The sequence below is a fragment of the Balaenoptera physalus genome (assembly GCF_965194825.1).
Source record: "Balaenoptera physalus genome assembly, chromosome: 5".
In the NCBI taxonomy this organism is placed as follows: Eukaryota; Metazoa; Chordata; class Mammalia; order Artiodactyla; family Balaenopteridae; genus Balaenoptera; species Balaenoptera physalus.
The window spans coordinates 47,808,085-47,827,706 of NC_138884.1; the positions used below are offsets into that span (position 1 = coordinate 47,808,085).

The window sequence follows — 19,622 nt, forward strand, 5'->3', positions numbered from 1 at the left end:
TACTTCAAGTCCTGTAAGTGTAATAAAGTCCCTGCTGTCTTTTTGGTGTTTTGAAAACACTTGACATGAAAAGTTCATCGGAGACAATTTTGGTAATGTTGTAGGAGCAGGATGTGGCTCACCAAGTCAGGCTGTCAGCCAGGCAACCAAAGCCTTCTGAAACCGCAGAGGGACGCAGGACTGTTTAGGGATTAAGCCTCTGGAAGAAGGGCTGGCTAGATTCTTTTTTTTTTTTTTTGAAACTTGACTCATTCATTTTAAAATTTATTTATTTATTTATTTTTGGCTGTGTTGGGTCTTCGTTTCTGTACGAGGGCTTTCTCTAGTTGCGGCAAGCGGAGGCCACTCTTCATTGCGGTGTGCGGGCCTCTCACTATCGTGGCCTCTCTTGTTGCGGAGCACAGGCTCCAGACGCGCAGGCTCAGTAGTTGTGGCTCACGGGCCTAGTTGCTCCGTGGCATGTGGGGTCTTCCCAGACCAGGGCTCGAACCCACGTCCCCTGCATTAGCAGGCAGATTCTCAACCACTGCGCCACCAGGGAAGCCCTGGCTAGATTCTTATATACCCTTTAATGCAAGGGTGGGGAATGTCTCTAAAATATTTTATCCATTCGCATACCTTGAATACAACTAATTTCACCTAGGAAAGCCTGTCTCTGGCATCTGTCATGCTAATGAACAAACTACTAATTTCTACAGTGAAAACCCATTTCTAAAATTCATTATGCTAATTAACAAACCTTGGGAAGTTGATGGGAGATCAAGATAGCTGAAACCTTATAGTGGCACCTCTGGAGGGTGGCCTGCTGATTAAATGCCTAGTTGACCACTCTGGGAGTATGTGTTCTTGATGTAGGGCAACTCACTTTAGGGCCCTAAAGTCAAGACTAGGGTTAAGACAGGTTAAGACTAATATTTGTATTACACTCTCTAAACTGGAATATGTGAAACAAAATTGCAGACATCCTACCATCATGAAATGACAGGCTTACCAATGTCCTAGTTTACAGATGTCCTGGTGACCCATGTTCATATGTGTATCAGGCTTCCTCTTCCTTGTTCATTGTTTTCTACTCTTTATCCCCCTTCCTCTTACCTGACATCCCAGCCCTGCTCCTGCCCTGAAGCCATTATGAAAAGCTTAGAGCTTTGGATCTATAGCCTCAGATACCAAGGAAAGGAAGAAAGCCTTGCAAAATAAAAATAGCCTAAGGGAGTTAGCTCCAGGACAGACTCCCAGTCAGATTGGCTTGAACGAAATGGCAGAAATGATCCTCAGAGTTTTAAAATTTCCTTTTATCAGGCCATCTGCAGTTTTATAATAAAAAGTTACTTTTAATTACCTGGCCTCTTCTTTAAAAAGAAAATAGGCTCAGTGCCTTTCCAGATGTGTTTGTCATTTGGATATGAATTAACATGTCTAGATTTTTTTTTTCCCCTAGATTAAATGAGAACTTAATTGTGTCATCTTAAAGTGGCTTTTATATACAGCTGCTGCCCTCCTTAAGAACTAAGATCTGCTGTCATTGCAAAGGGGAATTGGGTAAAACTTTAAAGTCTCTAGGGGTGGCAAGTCACAGCTGGGATGCCCAGAGCAGCGTGAGGTTTACTGGAACTCTTGGGAGGGAGAATTGTGTAAAAATAATGTCAGGATGCTCAAGGACAAATGTTGCTGACTGTGAATTTTTATCTGTTTTGGCCTGGACCTCAGGAAAGGAGGAATGGCCTTTCTTCTGTCTCTCCCTCCCTTCCCTAGTTCTTACTATTCAGAATTCACATAAATGCTCTGAATAGTTAAGAGACAGCTCATGTGGATAAAAGAGGCTCTTGTGGACAATTCTGGAGACCTAAAGACAACTTATAACCTTATTTCATGGAAATTTCCTACAACTGACCCCCTGGAAGATTTGTGGACCGAAGTCTATTTTTAAGTTGAGGACCTCCTGGTGGGCCGTGTCTTAGTTTTGACTTTAGAGGCCAGGACATGGCAGTTGTCTCAGGCAGCCGTCTGTTTGTAGGTCAAGTTCTGTCTTCATGGCATTGAGTTCACTGTCTAACCTATGATCCATTCATCATCATTAGAGAGCACTTGGTAAACATTCATGCTTAGCTGGGTTAAAATTAAACAGGCAGAGTATAAAGTAAGCAAGTTCTTGGTCCACGCTCTCCTAGGAGTTAAAATCTGAAACATGAGATTAGGAGAGAGAGAGTGGCCCTGACAGTCCAGTCCCCTTCCAGCTCTTCCAGCTTGTTGTTTCTTTGTGTTGTCCAAAGAAGGAAGGGCACACAGAATACTTATAACCCAGGCAGGTCTGTTTTCTCCACCCTGGAGAGAGTTCAAAGATTCACAGGCTCTGAATTAAGGAATGCTGCTTACATAGGCACTATGATTGGTTGAATGCAGTTTATGTTTTTGTTGCTTGTTTTATTTTGAGTCTGTTTTGGAACATGGAAGATTATAAATACTTGAAATATAGTGGTTTGAATCAAAACATGACTTGTTAGACGTAGGATTAGATGTGAACAATGACGAACCCATTTCTCTTTAAGGAGTTTACCCACACATACTCAGTATCCTCACCATTTCTTGTGTGTTTATTTAAAATTTCCCATATGGCTTTCTGGTAAGATATAGGTCGATTTAGATTAAAAATACCTAGTACTTTACTTTCCTTGGGGAAAAAGATAGGTAAACAATCCTAGTTTTAATACAGTATCCAAATATTGAATATAGCAGCCCTAACTTCTAAAAAGACACCGAGCAGAGAGATTGTTTTATTTTAATCAGACATCAGAGAGATTGTTCCTGCCTTAAAGTAACACAGGTCTGGTTGAGTGGCAGAGCAGAGATTGAAATCTGGTTCCTTCTGCTTCCAAATCCAGTGTTTTTTTGCCTCATCGCTGACCAGCTGCTAAATGTCATGGCACGGTGCAGCATGTATTAATAGGTAACCCTTTTAAATCACTGCTGGGAGTATCTTTTATTTATTTGTCTTTCTATTCTCAGGGATGGAGGGCTGAAGAGAGCCAAGGTGAAGGACACGTATAAGGAAGAGCAGCAGAAGAATTACAGCAAGATGATCGTGGGCAACGGATCTCTCAACTCGGAATTAGACTGAATGCCACCCAGGCTTTCCAGAACTAGTCCTTAGAAATGGAATGTGGTGGAGTATTTTTTGGAGGGGAGGGCGTGTTGTTTTGTTTTACCGTTTTTGTTTTTTATTGTTAATCTTTTCTACTGAGTGATTGTCTCTACCTCTTTACGCCAGAGGCAGAACCCACGGTGCCCTTTTTGGCTTTTGTTGTTGTTATAGCCTTAGCCTCATGAACTGTGAGGTAGTTCACTGTGTTTGAACAGATTCTCTTTTGTAAAATGATGACGTCATTGTAGATTGAATGAAATATTTGTACAGGAAAACGTGCTTCTAAAACACTTTGGGAACTCGTGTTTGGAACTCGTTGATATGGTAATTCTCAAGAAAATACCCCAAACTTTGTTCATGATCAGCTTTCTCACGCTCTTTCCTCCCACTCCCTTTAATCACTGAAACAGGGATTACACACCAGTTTGAGTTACTATCATGGTTTTGTTCTACTACAAGGTTGAAAAGAAAAACGGAAGACAGTATTTAGGAGAAAGGACAGCTTTGTGGCCACTTGATCTGGAAGTTGAAAGGAAATTAAATATTTTTTACTAGCGTGTTAGAAGAGACATCCTGTTTGGTGAGCTTTACCGAAGGAAAGTGAGTCCACGTGACTATGTGTGCACACTTCTCTGCAGGCAACTTGCAAATAAACATATGTTAGCCAGCAACTAGTGATAAAGTTTTTAGTTTTCCCGTTTGTTTACTAAAGGTACATACCTAAGGCGTCTCCCATCTACTGATTTGTTTGATCTTGTAACCAAACACATTTCACATAGGAGGAGCCTTTGACAAAACCACAGGTCACACTGAGTGTCTTCAGCGGGGGTAGGAGGAGTGAAGTGTGTGGCACTGTCCTTCCCCCTCCACCCCTTTGTCCTTTATTTCAGAACTTTCCCAGTTCCTTAAACAGGAAAATAAATGGTAAAATTACCTTTTGGAAACTGAGCCTTAAATTTTTTAAAGGGGACGATAAGTGTTTCCCGACTCCACAGCATAAGCAATGTTGATAGCAATATAGTGCAATCAGAGTGTTATTCCTCTGCTGGTAACCATGTACAAAATGTGACACTGTCTTACGGTGAATATAAATAAATTCTATATTTCTAAACGTCTGTTGCATTATTTTCCCTGCACCTCCACCCTCTTACCCTCTTCTGATTTTGAGTAAGTTAAATTCTTTCTCATTACAAACAAGGATTGTTTGTTTTTCATTTCAATGACAGAGTTAGATTTTCTGGGACTGGAACATCTGGGAAATGTGAAACATGAACCGCTGGTTTTGGTGTGTTTTTTCTTTTTTTTTTTTTAGCCTAGTTGTCTGGACTCTGACCCTTGGATTCCGTTCTTCTGCAGGTGAACTCAGGCAACTCTCTCTTAACTGACTCTAGGTAGGCCTGCCCCAGCGCTATCAGTGTGTATTCTTCTTATCAAGCTATAGGGGCTTGATCCCAAGAGAAGATTTGCAAACAGGTGACCATCTTGGTCAGCTACTCTTCTCTTCTCACTTCCTCCCAACTTTTCCCTTTGCTCTTGCTTTAACCTTTGCCCCCACCCAAAACAAACAAACAAACAAAAACTCTCCTGAGGGTGAGCTTGACCCAAAATCAGCAAATCCAAATACGTATGTTGGGGTGACTCTTTGTCTTATTTGTTTTTTCTCAGAAGATTTCCTTTTCCTTTTTCCTTTTCATATTCAGTATAGCTTGAATTAATAAATCCATTTTATTTATTGGGTCAGTTCTCAGAAAAGCTGATAGAACAACTAACAGCTGTTTTGTTTGGACACTGATAATATGTATCTTTCCAAGGGCACTGTGAAAGTAATAATGCTGTCATGTATTCACTAGAAAATCGAATGCTATTTTAATCAGAACCTTCTTGTAAGTCTTTGACTGACACAACCAGTTTTCAGGTTGTTTTAGGAATTACAATGTTACTGAAAACATATTTTTAGAAAGCAAATACTGCTCAGATTTAGCTTATGCTCCCTAGAACTCCTTCTTTGGACTTGCCTTCCCTAATATTATTTTATACCCACTTTAGAAATATTGTGCCCGAAATATTGTGTGTATTCCTGAGTCTTCTGTAACTGTATTGGGATATCAAGGGTAGGCAGGATTTGGTAGAAAAATCCCATTAGATAAGAACTTTCATCTAACCCTTGTACAAATTCATTCACTGAGCCTTGAGGTTGCCTTTTTTTAGTCCTACCCTTTGTCTTGGTGACATTTATAGACATCGAGTTTCAGGAATGCCAAGGGTTTCTGAAATGTCCTGGCACATTCCGGGACTGGAAGAGCAGCCATGTCTGAATCAGCAAATACACTCAGAGCATAGGGGGAGTAGTCCTGGATCACAGCCTGGGACAAAGAACAGTGGCAAGGAAAGTTTTCTTGTATAAGCAGACTTTCCAAGGCCAACTCAACTTTGTCTTGGTGATTTGCCATTATCCCCTCGGTGCGCATGCTGCGTTTGCGTTATTCTATTGATACCTGCAAATATATGATAAGGGCTATTGGTTTCTCGTGACTACAGAAAATTTACTGTGGTCATGAGGGCTGCCTCTTGACCAGAGTTGCTCTCAGTCATTGTTTCTGAAATATGGTACTTTCTTAAACGTGGTACTGCAGATCTAACCTGCTTCTTGCTGGGTCTGAGTAGCTTGTGCTGGGAGGCTGGCGGGGAGGATGGGATCTGGGATTGGTACCGAGAACTAGGGGCCTTATTAGGAACTTGACAAAAGCTATATGCTTGCTTTTGTTTTTTTAACACTGGTTTCTAGCGAATTGATGCTACTGGTGTTTGATGTTTTTTTGGAGTAATGGTTAGGATGAGATAAAGAGTCATAAAGACATTTTCTAATTGTGGCTCTAGCACTCATCAGCTTTTCAGCCTTTGACAACTTACTTCTCTGATTCTCACTTATCTTCTTTCTACTTATTGTGTAATTCTAGAACACACACAAATGTATATGAAGGTGTGCAGGTACACTTTAAGGGCAATGATAAAAATAGATACCTGCGTGCTTGTTACCAGGCCAATAAGTAGAACATGACTGGATCCTGGAAGGTATGAAAAATCACAAACTATTATTCCATTTACAGTCAGTGGACAGTAGGGTTCCTTTTAGCTTATTGTAAATATGCTTGCATATCTCTTTTTAGGCATGCTCAAGAGTTTCCCTAGTTGTTTGTATAGTAGGAATTAGGACTGCTCCAGGATAGGGTATGAGCATTTCACCTTTAGCGTAGAAGCAGCCAAACATTTCCAAAAAGGTTGTACCATTTTACACAACCCAGCAGCAGTGTATCAGAGCAACATTTACATTTAGTGTAATAACATATTTGGATTTATTTTTAATCTTTTGTGCTTTCTCTTTCTTCCATTTTAAAAATCTCTCTCTTCTTCTTGCCCTCTTTTGGATTTATTACTTTATCCATTTTCTCTACTTAAATTGGAGTTCAGTGGTCTTAATTTGTTTTTATTCTGTGGCTACTTTATAAATTTCAACTTGCATACTTATCAAAGTCTAAAATTGATCACTATCCTTATACTCCTGAATAATACAAGGACCTTGAATTCCAGTCATTCATTCTTCCTGCCAATTTATATGATATTATGCATTTTAATTACTTATATAATCCCACAAAATATTGTAGTCATTGTTGTCATCATCATCATTTTGGTTATTTTATATAATCAGCATTTACCCACACATTGACCACTTTCTTTCTTATTCCTTACCTCTTTTATCTCAATCCTTTCATCCGGGATCACGTTCCTTATTGAGAGTCTGCTGGTGGCAAATTCAGTTTTTGTTTTCTGAAAGTTTATTTATTTTGTATACATTCTTGAAAGTTGTTGCTGGATATAGAAGTTTATGTTTATATCAACAGTTATTTTTCTCTAAACACATTAAGGATCATTCCATAGTTTCTACTGAGAAGTCAGCTACCAGGCATAAGTATTACTTCTTTGAAGGTAATATTTCTTTGAGTGTATTTAAGATTATTTGTTTTTGTTATTTTACCACTTCACCATGATGTATCTAGGTGTGGATTTCTTGTTATCTATCTTGCTTGTGACTTGTTGGTTTCTCATCTGTGGTTTAGTATTTTTCATCAATTCTCAGATATCCCTTTCAATAATGTCTTTTTCCCATTTGCCCTCTCCTGTCTTTCTAGAAGTCTGCTTAAACAAATATTAGACTTTCTCACTGTATCCTACCTGTCTCTTCATTTCTTTTTTATATTTTCCATTTCTTTGCCTCTAGCTAGACTTTTTTCTGGACAATCTTATGATTGTACCATTTCACTAATTCTTCAGTTCTAATCTACTGTTCTGTCACTGAGTCTTTAATTTCAGTTTTTATATATCTCATTTCTATGAGTTATATTTGATTCTTTTTTTTTTCCCCTAAATGGAAGTACAGTTGACTTACAATGTGTTAGTTTCAGGTGTATAGCAAAGTGATTCAGCTATTCATATATTGGGTTGGCCATAACATCTTACAGAAAAACCCAAATGAACTTTTTGGTCAAGCCAGTATAGCTATATACATATAGATAGCTATCTCAGATTCTTTTCCATTATAGGTTATTACAAGATATTGAATATAGTTCCCTGAGTATTTGATTCTTTTTCAAAAGTGCTTACTCTTCAATAAGTTTTGAAGCATCTTACACATATTGATTTTATATGTTTTTCCTACTATTCCAAAGTCTTCGATCTTTTGCGAGTCTGAGTCTTTTTTTCCCCCTGTGGCTTCTCATTAATGGAGTCATTTCTTTGTGTGGTTAGAGAATTTTTATGATGATGTCATCTTTGGAATTTTATCTGCCTTCAGGCCTTTAGATCAGGGATCAGCAACCTACAGCCCATAGGCTAAATCCTGTGCTCTGCCTGTTTCTGTAAGATTTTATTGAAGACAGCCACACTTATTTGTTCACTCACTGTCTGTGTTTGCTTCTGCGCTACAGCAGCAGAGTTAAGTAGTTGCAACAGTGACTGGATGGCCCACAAAGCCTAAACTATTCACCCTCTGGCCCTTCACCTGGAATAGTTCGCCTACCCCTGCACTAGGGCACAGTCAATCCAGGACTACTTTAAACTAACTTATTGGCTTGAGGTTTATTGAACCATGTAAATAGTGAGAATTTAGCCTGTAAACCCAAATGAGGCCATCTGGTGGTTTTGAATTCTCTGCATAATGTTTTTGAGATACATCCATGTTGTTATGTTTATAAGTAGTTCTTACCTTTTAATTGCCAAGTGGTTTTAAATCCTTAGGGGGAATTATTTTTCCCTTTCACTTAGCACTAAGGTTTGACACAGACAGTTTATCAGGCTGGCATCTGGGAGTGAGGGATGGGTGATTTCTACTTTCTTCTTACTTAAAGGGTGTAGCCCTTTGAGATCCCACCCTTCAGGGAAGGGTTTCTAGTTAGACTTCCCACCTTGGGCTGGCCTTCAGCTTTGTCTCTTGTCCCTTAGGTCATTGAGGCTCTGGAAGCCACTGCTGAAGTTTGCTTGGCTCAGCCAACACTCTCAAGGTGAAAGCCAACAGCTGGCCTCTCTGCTCTGCTTATCTACTGGGATAACCTATCTTCCTTCAGTCTTTGGCTTGAGTAGTCATAACCTTCTTGCTAGTTTATGGAAGCCGTCAAAATAATTTTCTTTTATCGTATAGAAAGAGGGTGGGAACATGTTGGTAGAAATAAAAGTTCTAGAAAGCAACAACTTTCAAAAAATATATAGTTTCTCTGAGTCATTCTTTTAATATAAAGAGCAAAAAAACTTCTTTAGAATTATAACTTTGAAAATTAAATACTCTGCTGAAGGCTTTTTATAAGATGAAGTGATATACAGGAAGGTATGGACCAACACAGGGCAAGTTAAGAGGTTTTTAGCATACATACTGCTAAAACCTAACAGCATGAAGGCAGCTGAAAGCAGGTGCAGTGGTGTTTTCTGCATTTTTGGGTGACTGGCAAGTTCTCTGACTGCCCACGTTACAGCCTGGGCTGAAGTCCCATAAAAGCCTTTGATGGCCCTTCATGGGAGTCAGAAATCCCCCTTGTGGGCACCCCCTACTGTGGTAGGAAGCATATAGCAGTTCTGGCTACTTGTTGGCCTCTTGGCTCTATGTCTGGAAAGGATGGCCAAGATAGCTTTGAAAATAGAATGTTTATACTCTGTCTTGGTGAACTAAAATATTTTGAATCCCTTTGAGCTCTAAGCTATGATTAGGGTGTGAGATGCCTGGAAGACTGGGACCAAAGAGTCAGTCTCTTTGCAAGGTGAAATATGATACTACTATTAAAAAGAAGTGAATTTATTTATTTTTGAGTAGGGTTGAAAATCGTATCCCTTAAGTTCTTGCCAATTGTAAAAATCAACTGGGAACCAAAGCTTTCTTGGGAAAGCATTCACATTACTGTTTCTCAAGCTTTATCAAGTAAAACACCTGTATTTGGTGACTGCTGTGTGTGGTTGTTCTGGGTCTGGGGACACAGCAATGACAACGGAAGACAAAGTTGCTGGGCTTATGGAAATCCACTAAAGCAGATGGAAAACAAAAAAATCAAGAAACCTGTTTGGACAAAACCATCACAAGCAATTCAGAGTGATCTTCAATTTTTTTATATAAGCCTGGGATAGTAAATGCCTAAGCGTTCTTTAGAAGTTTACGGGAAAGTATACTTCTCTTACAGCTAGAGTATAGCATCAGTGCAATCGAGCTCTGTGACTGGGAGAAGGGGGGAGCCTAATCTCTCTGGAATGCACACCTGACAGTTCTCAATGCTGAGCAGACTGAAGGTTTGACCTTGGTTAAAGCTTGCTTATTATAGCAACCATCTGCTGATACAGGCAGCCCTGACATCTGGTTGTTACTAAATCAGGCACAAGTGAAAGAGTTCCAAACTTCCTAACTGGAAGGAATTTTCAGGGCTGATTGTTTAGAGCAGGTTCTGAAATTGTTCCTGAAGAGCCAGAATTTTGTTCAAGATGGGGCAGAGGAAGGACTTATCCAGCAGGTTCTACAGTAATTTGGTTAACCAGTAGAGTGACAAATGAGATACTGTAGCTTCGCCCAATAAATCCATTGATTTAATACCTCTCTTTTGAAAATGCTTCTGTTAAACAGTGATTTTGTTTAGATATGTAACACATACTTTATGAAATGCATATGATGATTCACTCTGCTGGTACTGAGGCTCTGTGCTGCCCAAGACAGGAATCCACACTGCAGGAACTTAGAATCTGGAACTGAAGACGAACACCACTAACCACAAGAGGAAGTGGCAAGGCAAGGCTGTTTTTGTTTTTTTTTTTCTGCCCCAGGAGTAAAATGCTGTGGAGTCTGAAAAAGTGGTTAATGCAGGGGATGAAAGGGGGTGTGGAAGGGAGGACATTTGAGCAGCGAGCTATGGAGGGTGAGTAAGTGCTCTCTGATGAAATCAGGGAAAATGCAGGTGACTGGATTCCTTGTTCCGCATGTGCACCTACATGCACCACGCCCTCCCTTCCCCCCCGCCCAAACAAAACAAAAAATTCAATATGAGAAGGTTGTTTATAACCACAGAATTGTTTGCCTCTGAAACGTTTCCTGTTCTTATTTTTGGAGCCATGTATTCTTTCTCCACCGTTACTACCTGAGCCCAAGCCATCATCGTCTTTCTCCTGGGCTACAGTAAGAATCTTCCAACTGATTAATCTGCCTCTGCCCTTCTCTCCAAAATAGTCTGTTTGATGAACTGCAGCTGGTCTGATCCTTTAGCATCATAATCGAATCATGTCACTTCCCCCTAAAATGAGTCCTGTGGGTCCTTCCTCCATAGACGTTCTCTGGCCCCTGCACAGGCTCTGACACCTGCTCTGGTCCACCGCAGGCTTCCCACCACCAGCATGGGGCCCACCTTACTCTGCACCACCTGTGGCTTTAGGACTGAAGGGTTCAGGAAAGGGAGAAGCAGAGAAATGGGATGTAGAAGAGCCATTCCCATCTTTTTGAATTTTGGGACGGTGGGGGGTTGCTTAGTGGTTGCATATTGTATTGTTTTCAACCTTTACTTTCAATCTCACATGTTTCTTTAAATTACACATACATAAGTATACATATTTCATGTCTCTTTAAATAACTGGGTCACTTTCCTGGATAAATTCTAATTTGGCTTTAATGAACAAAGAATATTAAAGATGTTTTAGGACTATGCTTTCTTTTGAAAACTGAGGTCTGATATTACTGTGAAACAAACTGAGGTCTGATATTACTGCGATGCAGAGGGTAAATGTTATTACTTTTACCCATATTCTTTCCTGTTGTTGCCATGTTACAGTATAGGGCAAGTGACTTCTTCTGCCACAGAGATTGGTACATCCCCCCAAAGCTGGCCAGTTAGAGGACTTCCTTTGTTCCCAGGGTGGACACATGACCTACGAGTGTCAAGGAGAGTCCTTTGAAAGAGCAAAAGGGATACAGAGAGATAGCTTCTTATTTTTTCTGAGATTGGAGAAAGAGAACCATGCAGATCTAGAGATCTTGGGGATCTTCTTTGCTGCCACATGGAAAGTACCTTGTGAGAATAAAGCGAACATAGAGGAAAGTGGAGAGAAAAAGCGAGACCCATCCTGATGGTATAGTTTGATACCCTTCATTCACTCATGCCTGAAGCCAGAAAACCCTATGAATTTCCAGATACAATAGTCAATAAAATCTTTTCCTTCTACTTAAGCTAGATGGATTCGCATTTAGAGTGAGTTCAAGTTTACAGCTATAGTATGTTGAAAATGAAACAGTCCTAAAACAAATGGTTTTATAAAAATGTATGTATAGTATTTATACGTATACATGTACATACACAAGCACTTTTCTTTTTTTAGCTAGGGAATTCTTTTTTTTCCCCCAACTGAAATTGCCCTTAGAACTTCAAAAGATAATACTTTCATTGGATCAGGGATGGGATTCCAGCTACCCCGAGCCCCATTCACTCAGTCTCCTTTTGCCTCCATTCATAGTCTGGGGCAACCCTGTGAAACCCTAGGGCTCTGCAAGACAAAAAGGAAAGCTCAGGCTTGGAGCAATGAATATGCATTTTTTTTTAAAATTAATTTATTTTTGGCTGCATTGGGTCTTCGTTGCTGCACGCGGGCTTTTCTCTAGTTGCGGTGAGCCGGGGCTACCCTTCATTGCAGTGCGCGGGCTTCTCATTGCGGTGGCTTCTCTTGTTGCGGAGCATGGCCTCTAGGCGTGCAGGCTTCAGTAGTTGTGGCACACGGGCTTAGTTGCTCCGCGGCATGTGGGATCTTCCCGGACCAGGGCTCGAACCCGTGTCCCCTGCATTGGAAGGTGGATTCTTAACCACTGCGCCACCAGGGAAGCCCCTGAATACGCATTTTTAAGGGATTTCCCCTTCAATTAAGTAGGGCCTAATTTTTATTTTTTTAATTTATTTTTATTTTTTATTGGGGTATAGTTGCAAGTAGGGCCTAATTTTAATGGTTTAAATATAAAGCAAGTTTGGGATTGGCATATATACACTAATATGTGTAAAATAGGTAACTAATAAGAACCTGCTGTATTAAAAATAAATAAATAAAATAAAGCTAGTACAATAAACCTTGCTGACAATGTTTATAGAATTTAAATGTCTCCCTCAAAGTACTTTTTTGGACAGCATCAACTATTGAGTTAATTAAATATTAGCGTAATTAAACCTGAGTCTAGCTAAGATAGATAATTGTGCCCAGGAGCTTCTGGCAGCTTCCTACTTGATGCAGAACTCCTGTCTGAGGTAGAGAAGCCAGTGTGGGGCGTTACCCCAGACGATGGAGGCCACCAAGGCATGGATTTTTTCAGCAGCTGCAGAGCACAAAATCTCTGGTCAGGGCCAGGGCAGACAGACAGCCAGCCAGTCTGAGGCAGGGCAGAGTTATCGCAAACTCACAGGAAGTAGAGGAAGATGTTCCAGAAGTCTCCCTCTCCCCTTTTGGAGTGAGCTGGAGTAAAAGAGTGTTTGAGGCCTCGAATATCCCTCATTGTTCATCTATACCTGATTCCACCCCTATCGCCTGAGGCAAGTCCCCATGTTCAACAGTAAACACACACATTTTCTAATGCTGCAGAGTGGTAGATTTTGGGGTAGAACACAACACTCTGACATCTGAACATAAAAGGGGTGATTGAATAGACTCTCAAAGGGGTTTAATAATACTGGGAGTTAGAGGTTCCACAATGCTGTAGTTACACTTTGAGGGGGACCAGTGAGAAGGCAGGTATCAGTGCTTTTCTTCTGTAAACAAACCCCTATTGTTAGGAGAGAATGCTGATCTGCAAGAGTACAACTCAGAAAATCTCAGAATGTGTAAACCATGACAGCTTTCCATAAAGCAATGTAAGATGTAATCCTTTTCCTCACTGTACCCTGGGAATCTCAGTCTGTATTAAAGAAAAACATTTTGGTTTTCTCTTTGACCTTGTTTTCTCTCCATCTTTTCTTTCTTCTATTTATAGTGTGACCCCAACACTCAGTCTGGCTTTGGTTGGCTGTGCTCAGTTCATTTTGCTTCGCTATTTTTAGCACATCGTTGAGGTAGTTTTGGATGGAAATCATGTGTCTTGGCAGCATAAGTCATTCAGCTAACAAAAGGCATAGTCATCACTGAAATGATGCCAAGTCAGATTTTTTTTTTTTTTTTTTTAAGTGTAGCGTTTTCCAAGTGGTTATGTGAATTCTAGTGAGATTTGCTTTGGAGCAAGAAGCATTTATTTCCTAGTACTGATCTCATTTCCTTCTAAAGTGGTCTCATCAAATAATTGCTTACATCATTAAAAGAAAATCCAGTTTCATAGACACAAGCCAAAGTCTGAGGCCAAAAGTTCAACTTCGTCTTCTAAGAAAGTAAGTAATGTCATATAGGCAACTTCCTTTTTTTTAAATAATGGGAAATTGCAACATGGCCAAAAGGTTTTAAATTTCTTCCTTCTCTTGACTCCTACTAAATTCCAATTCAGGAGATTTTATTCTGCTGTTGTCATGTTATATTTACAGATGAAATTGAGAGAGTGGATCATCTTGTGACAGTTCAAAATACTTTGTGGATTAATCACCTGTCCTATATCTATAGCTCAACTTTCTGAACAAAAGCTTGGAGACATTGATTCATTCATTCACTCAGTGGTCACTGAAGTAGAACTTTTCCTGACAACCCTCTGATTGGACAGAAACAAATGTTAATTTTCCACGTTGGGCGTCTCACCTGTTGGTCTGTGGGTGTGGCCTTGGGGCAGGAGTTAAGGTTGCCTGCAGATCTTTTTCTGGTCTTGGGCTAGATGTCCCCAGCCCCTCATTGTGGTGGTTGGAGCGTGTTCTGTGAGGCTGGCTAGTAGTGTTCTTATGGAGGGACTGGATGCGGCCCCAGCCATGCTGGCAGTTGGCCGACACACACTGACATTTTTGTCGGGGGCCAGTGGAAGTGGTTGGCGTTGGAAGACTCCTGAGTTCAAACAGGGGTGAGGGAGACTGTGTTTGTCTTTGCTTGTCCCCCAGTGTTGGGTTTCCCGCTAAAGCCACTAGATTCATGTAATTTCCTGGAAGAGAAAGGAACTTGACCTGCTTTACCAGGTGTCTGTTTGAGCCACACAGCCAGGCATGTGGTCACCCGCCAGATGTGCCTCTCTTCACCTTTTGAATTGAAAAAGTAGGTGTCATTGCTACTGTGAATTCTGTATACCAGGAACTCTAACCCTGCAATGTAAGAATTATTATCCTCATTTTCAGGTGAAGAAAAGTGAGGCCCACAGAGGCTAGGGGGCCTATCTAAGGCCCCACAGCTTGAGAGATGGTATACATTTAAGATATTTCTCTCATACATATTTAACTGCTTTATTTTTCAGATTTGCTACCCTCCTCATCATTTGTTTTCCTTAATTCTGGTGGTTTGCCTTGGAGTTCTAATTGCTTTTCTAATTTATTTATTTATTTATTTAAAGAATTATTTATTTATTTACTTTTGGCTGTGTTGGGTCTTCGTTTCTGTGCGAGGGCTTTCTCTAGTTGTGGCAAGCGGGAGCCACTCTTCATCACGGTGCGCGGGCCTCTCACTATCGCGGCCTCTCTTGTTGCGGAGCACAGGCTCCAGACGCGCAGGCTCAGTAGTTGTGGCTCACGGGCCCAGTTGCTCCGCGGCATGTGGGATCTTCCCAGACCAGGGTTCGAACCCGTGTCCCCTGCACTGGCAAGTAGATTCTCAACCACTGCGCCACCAGGGAAACCCGCTTTTCTAATTTATTGATACTGTATGTCCTTTGGTTCTTCTGTCTCACCTTTGTCTCCCCATCAACTTGGCTGGCAACATCTGAACCTTCTTTACCCTCTCCTGCCCTCTACACACAACTGGATTCTTCTTTTAAGATCACTCCCTTATTTTCTTCTTCTCTGTCATCACCATTCAGGGAGCGTTCAGACCTTTCCACTCTGTTGCTAGATTACAACAGTCTTAGAAATAAAATTATCCAAATATGAAGTCACCATTAGATTCAGCTTCCTAAAATACCCTTTTCATCGTGTCCTTGTTCCTTATTAGATGCCAAATGAAGACCAGTTCCTTAGCCTGAAATCCTAGGCTCCCCACAATATGGTTCCAAACTACCAAAATTCTTATTTATCGTCTTTCCTCTGGGTAGATGTGTATACTTGATGTTTCCAAAACATCCCACAGCAAAAACTATTTATTGTCCCCACATTCATTTTCTTCCTCCTTCTTAGTGACAGAACCTCACTTTTTTTTTTTTTTTTTTTTAAATTAATTAATTTATTTATTTATGGCTGTGTTGGGTCTTTGTTTCTGTGCGAGGGCTTTCTCCAGTTACGGCAAGTGGGGGCCACTCTTCATCTTCATCGCGGTGCGCGGGCCTCCCACTATCGCGGCCTCTCCTGCTGCGGAGCACAAGCTCCAGACGCGCAGGCTCAGTAATTGTGGCTCACGGGCCCAGTTGCTCCGTGGCATGTGGGATCTTCCCAGACCAGGGCTCAAACCCGTGTCCCCTGCATTGGCAGGCAGACTCTCAACCACTGCGCCACCTGGGAAGCCCCAGAACCTCACTTTTATTCAAGATATCAGCATACTCAACTGAAAACTGTAACTCCCAGGCTCTGTTGTAACCAGGTATAGTTATGGGACTGAGTTCCTGTTAAGAAGACATCAATCCAAGTGTTGGGTGGGACTTCTGGGAAGCATCTATAAAAGACATTTTTTCTTTCTAGCTGCCTAGTTTGGGGATATGATGGCTGGAGCTCTAGTAACCATCTTGGACCTTGAGGACAAGAGCCACACTCTAGACCAGGCAGACCAGAGATCTGGAAGGAATCTGGATCTCCAGTGATTTTGTGGATCTATATTATGAGCTCAGCTTTCAATGTTACTTGAGCCATCATTTTGTTCTTTTGTTATGTGAAACTGAACCCAGTACCAACAGATACACATACTTTGTGGAAGACATAGGGTAGCATTTAGATGGTCCTTGAAGGAAGAGTAGGATTTAAACAGACAAGAAGAGTAAAGAAACATCACAGTCAGGGGGATAAAATAGTAATAAATACCCATTAAATTTACAGAGTACTTTATAGTTTATAGAGTGTACTCACATCCACTATTTCATTTGTTCCTCATAACAACTGGGTATGTTATATGCAAATATTATCCATATTATCATAGACAATAACTTTGGAATCCAGAGATGGACACATAATTAAATGGAAGGAGCACTAGATTCGTAGTCAGGAAATCTGGGCTTGAGTTTCTTTTTGTGATGGACATATTTTAAGGTAGCCCCCATGTTCCCTTTCCTGATATTCATGTTTTTGTGTAATCCCCTCCCCTTGAGTGTAGGTGGACCTGTGACTTGCTTCTAACCAGTAGGATATAGCAAAGGTGATGAGATTTTACTCCCATGATTACATTACATTGTATATCACTCTGTCTTGCTAGCTGACTTACTCTAGAGTCTTTCTTCATTGCTGGCTTTGAAGAAGGAAGCTGCCATGAATCCTGCAGCTGGAAGCAACCAAATGCTGCTAAGAACCATGTGAGTGGGAAAGTGGATCCTTCCCTAGTTGAGCCTCCAGATGAGCCCGCAGCCCAGACTGACATCTTGACTGTAGTGAGACTCTGAAGCAGAGACCAGTTCACCCATGATCAGATTCCTTACCTAGAGTAACTGTGAGAAAACTAATGGGTGTTGCTTTAAGCTACTGAGTTTGTTGTAGTGTGTTGTGCAGAAATAGATAGCTAATGCACTTACCTACTAGCTGTGCAACCTTGAGGTAAATACATAACCTCTCTCTCATGGTAGAGATGATTATTCACCATAAAGTTATGCTCTCTCTTCCACCGAATGGCATCATCACTGAGAAGCAGCTGCCAGCCAGGAGCTACATTGCTCAGTGACCCCTTGCTTCTAGGTGGAGCCATTAACTGGTTCTCACCTATGAGATATGAGTGGAACTCCTTTGAGTCACTGCCAGGAAGAGGTTGCTTAGAAGGGGGTGAGTTTCTCCTTTCTCTCCTTGTCTGTCTGCTAGCTGGAGGCAGGAGACTCCAAGGTCCTAGGGCTTTACAGAGCCACAAGACAGAAGGAGCCCAGGCTCTTCAATCATCTCATGCTGGAAAGCTAATCAGTGACCAGGAACACCTGCCTTACACTGTTACATGAATGTGAAACAAACCTTACTGTGTTAAGCCACTGACTTTTTGCAGCTTATTTATTATAGCCCTGCCTTTCCCCTAATACAGCAACAATTTTCTTATCTATAAAATGGGCATAAATTTGTTGTGAATGAAATAATATGTTTGAAACATTTACTAAATTGTAAAATATTATGCTAATGTGAGGTGTTAATAGTATCTTCACAGAAAACTCTAAGATGTGAATAGGGAAGGAATTCTTTCTTTTTTTTTTTTATCCTGATTACATTTCTGTTTTTTTTTTTTTTACCATCTTTATTGGAGTATAATTGTTTTACCATGGTGTGTTAGTTTCTGCTGTATAACAAAGTGAATCAGCTATACATATACATATATCCCCATATCTCCTCCCTCTTGTGTCTCCCTCCCACCCTCCCTATCCCACCCCTCTAGGTGGACACAAAGCACCGAGCTGATCTCCCTGTGCTATGTGGCTGCTTCCCACTAGCTATCTATTTTACATTTGGCAGTGTATATACGTCGATGCCATCTCTCACTTCGTCCCAGCTTCCCCTTCCCCCTCCCTGTGTCCTCAAGTCCATTCTCTATGTCTGTGTCTTTATTCCTGTCCTGCCCCTAGGTTCTTCAGAACATTTTTTATTTTTTATTTTTAGATTCCATATATATGTGTTAGCATATGGCATTTGATTTTCTCTTTCTGACTTACTTCACTCTGTATGACAGTCTCTAGGTCCATCCACCTCACTACAAATAACTCAATTTCGTTTCTTTTTATGGCTGAGTAATATTCCATTGTATATATGTGCCACATCTTCTTTATCCATTCATCTGTTGATGGACACTTAGGTTGTTTCCATGTCCTGGCTATTGTAAATAGAGCTGCAATAAACATTGTGGTACATGAGTCTTTTTGAATTATGGTTTTCTCAAGGTATATGCCCAGTAGTGGGATTGCTGGGTCGTATGGTAGTTCTATTTTTAGTTTTTTGAGGACTCTCCATACTGTTCTCATAGTGGCTGTATCAACTTACATTCCCACCAACAGTGCAAGAGGGTTCCCTTTTCTCCACACCCTCTCCATCATTTATTGTTTGTAGATTTTTTGATGATGGCCATTCTGACCAGTGTGAGATGATACCTCATTGTAGTTTTGATTTGCATTTCTCTAATGATTAGTGATGTTGAGCATCCTTCCATGTGTTTGTTGGCAATCTGTATGTCTTCTTTGGAGAAATGTCTATTTAGGTCTTCTGCCCATTTTTGGATTTGTTTGTTTGTTTTTTTGATATTGAGCTGCATGAGCTGCTTCTATATTTTGGATATTAATCCTTTGTCAGTTGCTTCATTTGCAAATATTTTCTCCCATTCTGAGGGTTCTCTTTTTGTCTTGTTTATGGTTTACTTTGCTGTGCAAAAGTTTTTAAGTTTCATTAAGTCCCATTTGTTTATTTTTGTTTTTATTTCCATTTCTCTAGGAGGTGGGTCAAAAAGGATTTTGCTGTGATTTATGTCATGCAGTGTTCTGCCTATGTTTTCCTCTAAGAGTTTTATAGTGTCTGGCCTTACATTTAGGTCTTTAATCCATTTTGAGTTTATTTTTGTCTATGGTGTTAGGGAGTGTTCTAATTTCATTCTTTAACATGTAGCTGTCCAGTTTTCCCAGCACCACTTATTGAAGAGGCTGTCTTTTCTCCATTGTATATTCTTGCCTCCTTTGTCATAGATTTGTTGACCATAAGTGCGTGAGTTTATCTCTGGGCTTTCTACCCTG

The 19,622-nt window shown here is 40.6% G+C and overlaps 1 protein-coding gene across 5 annotated transcripts in view; it reads left to right on the forward strand.

The window, feature by feature from the left end:
- The window catches only part of GPAT3 (glycerol-3-phosphate acyltransferase 3), a 60,746-nt gene extending 56,493 nt beyond the window's left edge, over positions 1 to 4,253 (forward strand). For all 5 annotated transcript variants that reach the window (XM_082463266.1, XM_082463262.1, XM_082463265.1 and 2 more), the window contains one exon: positions 3,007 to 4,253. In XM_082463266.1, coding sequence (XP_082319392.1) covers positions 3,007 to 3,118 — 112 coding nt within the window. In that variant the 3' untranslated portion in view covers positions 3,119 to 4,253. The remainder of the gene's footprint in view (positions 1 to 3,006) is intronic.
- Positions 4,254 to 19,622: the final 15,369 nt, after the last annotated feature.